At 50.1% G+C, this 5,577-nt stretch overlaps 1 protein-coding gene across 1 annotated transcript; it reads right to left on the reverse strand.

The window, feature by feature from the left end:
- Window positions 1-761: 761 nt before the first annotated feature.
- LOC112121067 (probable E3 ubiquitin-protein ligase MID2) lies at window positions 762-5,313 on the reverse strand (the record flags this gene model as incomplete). Its single annotated transcript, XM_024220173.1, has 3 exons — window positions 762-905; window positions 2,493-2,620; window positions 5,165-5,313. Coding segments are annotated over 3 exons (421 nt in total), but the record flags the coding sequence as incomplete, so codon positions are not given.
- Between the last annotated feature and the right edge of the window lie 264 nt (window positions 5,314-5,577).

A 5,577-nucleotide genomic window follows, 5' to 3' on the forward strand; every position in this document is an offset into this window, starting at 1 on the left:
TCTGTAACTTTCACTCTATGCATCTGAAGAAGTGAGGTTTTTACCCCACGAAAGCTTATGCCCAAATAAATCTGTTAGTCTTTAAGGTGCCACCAGACTCCTTGTTGTTCTCTAAAGTGTTCTTCTTCCCATCCCCCCCAGACACTGGATACCCACACAGAACCCACTTACAAACGGGATGCAGAGAACACTTTAAAAAGACAGTCAAGCTAAAATTCCCGTTTAGAAAACAAGATGAACATGCTTGCCAGGATTGTTAACCCCATCTTCATTCTCAAATGGCAATCCTTAGGGGAAACCTCATTTACTTTTGTCTCGTTAACACTGATTGTTTACTTTTGCCATTTTGCTGAACTTGAAGAATGAAAATTGATTGGCCAGATTCCCTTGTTTGCGCTCGTGCATGAGCCCTTTGCGGCAAGGCTGGGTTGCAAATGCCGCAGGGGAAGGGAGCACAACCACATGCTGTTTTCACTGGACTTCCAAAAATACCCCCAAAAAACAAAAACAGGGCAAAATTTTCTCCTGTGCTTGAGTTTTGCAAAATTTTGTTTCTAACCAAAACTAATTTTGGGGGTTAAACAGCTCTCAAGGTTCCTGGCAAGTTGATATGGGAACTGCGATGCTACTGTAGCCCTTGAACCCTTCCTGACATTGACCGATGGCATCTTTCCTGCCAGACTGGACTGTAATCCCTGGTGATGCCATCTTTACTTTCTTCACTGCAACACTGCATTCACTGCAAGCAAATGGCTACTTACTGATGAAGTTGGCCTGGCCGGTGAAGATGGTGTACTGGAGCTCATAGGAGCTAACACTGAACTCATCCTCCGAGATCCAATGGACTGTAATGGTGTCATGGGAAGCTGTACAAAGCTCCTCTCGGACAGACGGTGGATTGGGTGCTGCATGGGCGACAGATGACAATGTAGAGATAAGAAGAGGTTTTCACATCCACTTGGGTGACACCTCATAATGGAGACAGTCTCTATATGGAGGGAGCACAGACACTGCACAGAAAAAACAATTCTATGTGTTGTTGAGTGACTGCTGGAGTAAAATGGAGGCTCCTCGAAGGGCTGGAGCATCAGGGACAAGGCTAGGAGACCCATTATTAATGTGGTCACATTGAAGGTTTAGGCCGCTAATTAAAGCCCCGCCTCTGGTTGGCACTGATTTTTTAACAACCTTTTAATCTGATAAATGTTCTGGACACAGATGATATTTCTCCTCTTATATTATCTGCTTGGAAATCTGATAGATGGACCTAAAGATCAGCTATCTTCTCTGGTGCGTTTGTCTCCTCAGCGGCTTTAAGTAGCCTTGTAAAGAAACACAGGTATATCTATACTGCAGTTGGGCAAAGTAATTCCCAGTCCAAGTAGACGTACCCATAATAGGTTGAGCCGAGCTAGCATGCTCAACATAGCAGTGTGGCCATGGCAGCATGGCTATTTTCTGTGTGCTACCTTGAGGCTATGCCCTCTGCAGATACCATACACTACATGGGCAGCTTTTCCCCCACTTTCTTCAAATGTAGAAGAAAACCCGTCGAAAAGGACTGTAGCACGTCAGGACGGGAGTAGCCCTTCATTGCTATTTACTTGCATTACGGTATACCTTTTATTCTTATGTGTATTACCATCACACCCAGAGACCCAAATCTGGATCAGAGACCCCATGTGCTAGGTGCTGTCTGAACACAAAGGTTGACCTGATCCCCATCCAAAAGAGCTTTCAATTTAAGGCCTCAAGACACATACAAAGGGCAGCAAAGAGGAAACACTAAACTATATTACATGTTAAATGTATTACACGTTTTTTTTTCAAATGTACTATTGGCTGCTCATTTCCTGTGGGCAGCATGGCAGGAAGTGGGATTTGAAGAAGAAGGTTCCAGGGATTTTTTCAGAGAGGGCATTCCCAGCATTCAGCAAAGCGGCGGACGTCAGCACCACTGGTGGAGCAGAGGAGACGGGAAAGGGGAAGCAGGAGATAGCAGCCAATGTGATGAGAGCAGATATGAAGGGGCAGAACTGTGAAGGTGCTTGGAAGTGAGATACTTCAATTGGATGGGGTGGAAATAGGGGAACCATGAGAAGGATTTAAAGTGGGATGGGATGGTTACATGGTCAGAAGGAAGATGACCATAGCAGCAGACTGGACAGAAGTGATGTGGGTGAAGAGACGGGTCTGAGGAGAAGGATGCTGTACTCAAGCCAGGGGATGACAGCGTGACTCAGAGGTTTTGCAGAAAGGGCAGAGAATTGTAACAGATTTCAGAAACAGCCACCCTAAGAACATGCCTGAACACCAAAAGCCCAAGGACTGATGACTGGGTCGCTCCATTACCATGCCAAGTTGCAGCATCAAGAAGCAGTTTAAAAGACTAGAACAACTTACAATGTAGTTGATATTAAAATATTTTCTACTTCATCTGAGAGGACAAAGAAGGTTACAGCGTGTGTTAGGAAAGCAGGATCAGCACACACCTGTGAGATAATCCAGCCCCTCCAGCAGTTTCTTTTCTCTGGAAAAATCTAAAGCAAAGTTTTCAAAGGCATCGTTAAAATTGATATCTGGTATCAGCACTTGAGAGGATGCAGTTGCCATGGCGACCCTGAAAGAAAGAAAAGAGCATCAATATACATTAGGGTGTATTTGGACAACCCAGCCGGCAGTTAGATTGCTGATTAAAAAGGCGCAAACAGCCTTGCAGTAATGTAACATGCCAGGAGGAAAACCACCACCCAAAGCAGGCTTCTCTGGAGAAGCAAAGCCACAAGCCCCTGGGGAAGGGCCTGGTGGCTTTGTTTGCTTTTGTTGTTGTTGTTAGTGACAGAAGCATCCTCCTTTTGCTCTTTGAAACAATCACAAACATTACGCTGGGCTAGACAGGGCTACCTAAGCGACAGCGCTGCCTGTTCTTCCAAGGAAGGACATGCTCCCATTCACACTTCATGTTCACCTTCTGAATGACTTGCCTCCCATTGTCCCAGCTGGACATTCGCGATTCCAGAGTGAGTGGCACCCCACACCTGATACGATTCCTAGTGAGGATTCTCACAGGCCTTGTCTGCACTAGGACATTTCTGCTAATATTTCCCACTGCTGCATCTCCACTGGTGGCTGCAATGGTGTGACTTAGAGCACCAGCACCCACCAGTGTTTTCAGCACTGAGTTGTGCAGGTCGGCTCTAAACAGGGTTGGATTGGAATACCCAGTAATCTAGGGTTACCATATTTCAACAATCAAAAAAGAGGATGGGAGGAGCCCCGCCCCCATCCTGTCCTAGCCCCACCCCTGCCCCTTCCACTCCCTCCCACTTCCCATCCCCCTCAGAACTCCCAACCCTCCCCCCCACTCCTTGTCCCCTGACTGCCCCCTCCTGGGACCCCTGCCCCTAACTGCCCCCCAGGATTCCACCCCTACCTAAGCCTCCCTGCTCCTTGTCCCCTGACTGCCCCCTCCTGAGACTTTCTCCCCATCCTAACTGGCCCCCTAGGACCCTATCCCCTACCTGTCCCCTGACTGCCCCAACCCTTATCCACCCCCCCACCCCCAGACAGACACCAGGGACTCCCACGTCCCATCCAACCACTCCCCACCCCCTGACAGCCCCCCCCCAGAACTCCCGACCCATCTAAACCCCTCTGCTCCCTGTCCCCTGACTGCCCCCTCCTGGGACCCCTGCTCCTAATTGCCCTCCAGAACCCCACTCCCTACCTAAGCCTCCCTGTTCCTTGTCTCCTAACTGCCCCCTCCTGAGACCCCCCCCAACCCTAACTGCCCCCCTAGGACTCTACCCCCTACCTGTACCCTGACTGCCCAAAACTTTACACCCCCAACCCCCAGACAGCCCCCCCCGAACTCCCGACCCATCCAACCCTGCTCCCTGTCTCTTGACTGCCCCCTCCAGAACCTCCCTGCCCCTTCTCTGACCCCCTGGCCCCCTTACCGTGCCGCTCAGAACAGAGTGCTGCAGAGCAGCACGCTCGGCAGCAGGGGAGGGAGGAGCAGGGGGAGGAGCTCCAGATTGCCGGAGGCCCGAGGCGAACGGCCGGCCGGCGATCTGCGAATGCAGGGAGGGGGAGGGAGGGAGAGAGAGGAGGGGAGTGGTCTCAAGTTGCAGGGGAGAGGAGGGGGAAGCGGAGGAGGGGCTCTGGCTGTCAGAGCCCCGTGCGAGTGGCACGATCCGTCCGGCTGCCCTGTCAGCCGCGTACGCTCTGCATGGGGGGGAAGTCCGGACATTTACAAATTCCCCCCGGATGCTATTTTTAACTCAAAAAAGCCGGACATGTCCGGCAGAATGGTAACCCTACAGTAATCTCCTGGGGCCCTGTCTACACCCACTAGTGAGTGTATGTTACAGGTTCCCACTATGGCCAGTCCACAGAGGTTATGAGTTAGTTACAGCCCCAGTTAAAGAACCTGACTTAAGCTCACGCAGTAGCAGCTTGTGCTTTTAGCTCTGGAGGTCCTCAGTTCAATCCCTGGTGTTTCAGCCCAGAGGGCGGCTGACACCACCACCACTAGTGGAACTGAAAGGGAGGTAACCATGACCAGTAATTATTCAGTAGATGAAGCCTAGTGCCACTGTTCTTTCAATGTTTCACCTATTACTCTCAACGGCCATTCTCAAACTCCTGTACCTGTCATACGATTTGCTGGTGGCCCTGTGAGATGCTGCATGCTGTACCACTGTAAAGCACTTTGATAGCTGGCAAGAAGGGGGAGGGATAGCTCAGTGGTTTGAGGCATTGGCCTGCTAAACCCTAAATTGTGAGTTCAATCCTTGAGGGGGCCATTTAGGGAACTGGGGTAAAAAATCTGTCTGGGGATTGGTCCTGCTTTGAGCAGGGGGTTGGACTAGATGACCTCCTGAGGCCCCTTCCAACCCTCATATTCTATTATTCTAAGAGTACTCTTTGTGAGCACCACTTCTGTGGCTGTGGGGATTAGTAAATAGATAAAGATGGTTCAGAAAACAGACAGGGTTGAGGGAAAAATCTCACAGGATAAATGAGCTTCCAAGGGATAAAGGTCTGTGCTCAGAACTGCTGAGACAGCTATTTTTTCTACCACTCAAAAAAATCACATGCACCATTTTCTCCTGGGGATTCAAACCCGAGTTGGCTGGCCAGTAACATCTAGCAAGCCCACCTCTCGGCCACGTTCCTGGCAGTCTGCAGGAACCGTGCATGGTCGTTCTCTTTCAGGATATGTTCCGCTTGATTGATGAGGACTGTGGAGCGCTCCAGGCACTGCCGACAGTTAGCTACCTGCTGGGCCAGCTTCCTCAGCTTCATAACCTTGGAGAGAGGAGCAGAGGGGAAACAGAAAACAGCACTTGAAGGAGATCAGCAAGGAAGCCTGGGAATTGAGCTTATTAATCAACTGGCTAAAGCTGCCTTGTTCAGGACAAGGCTGACGGAGAGGCTGCCCCGATGGCTTATCCTCTGCAGCGCCCTGTGAGCACATCAAAGGCATTGCTTTAAAACCAAAGGAGAAAGCACTGGTCCTAGCAGAGGAGGCTTCTCAATGAAAGTCAGCAGGAGTAAAACTCTGCCAGAGCC

This window comes from Terrapene carolina, unplaced genomic scaffold (genome assembly GCF_002925995.2).
Source record: "Terrapene carolina triunguis isolate 2854851 unplaced genomic scaffold, T_m_triunguis-2.0 Scaffold14802, whole genome shotgun sequence".
Taxonomy (NCBI): domain Eukaryota; kingdom Metazoa; phylum Chordata; order Testudines; family Emydidae; genus Terrapene; species Terrapene triunguis.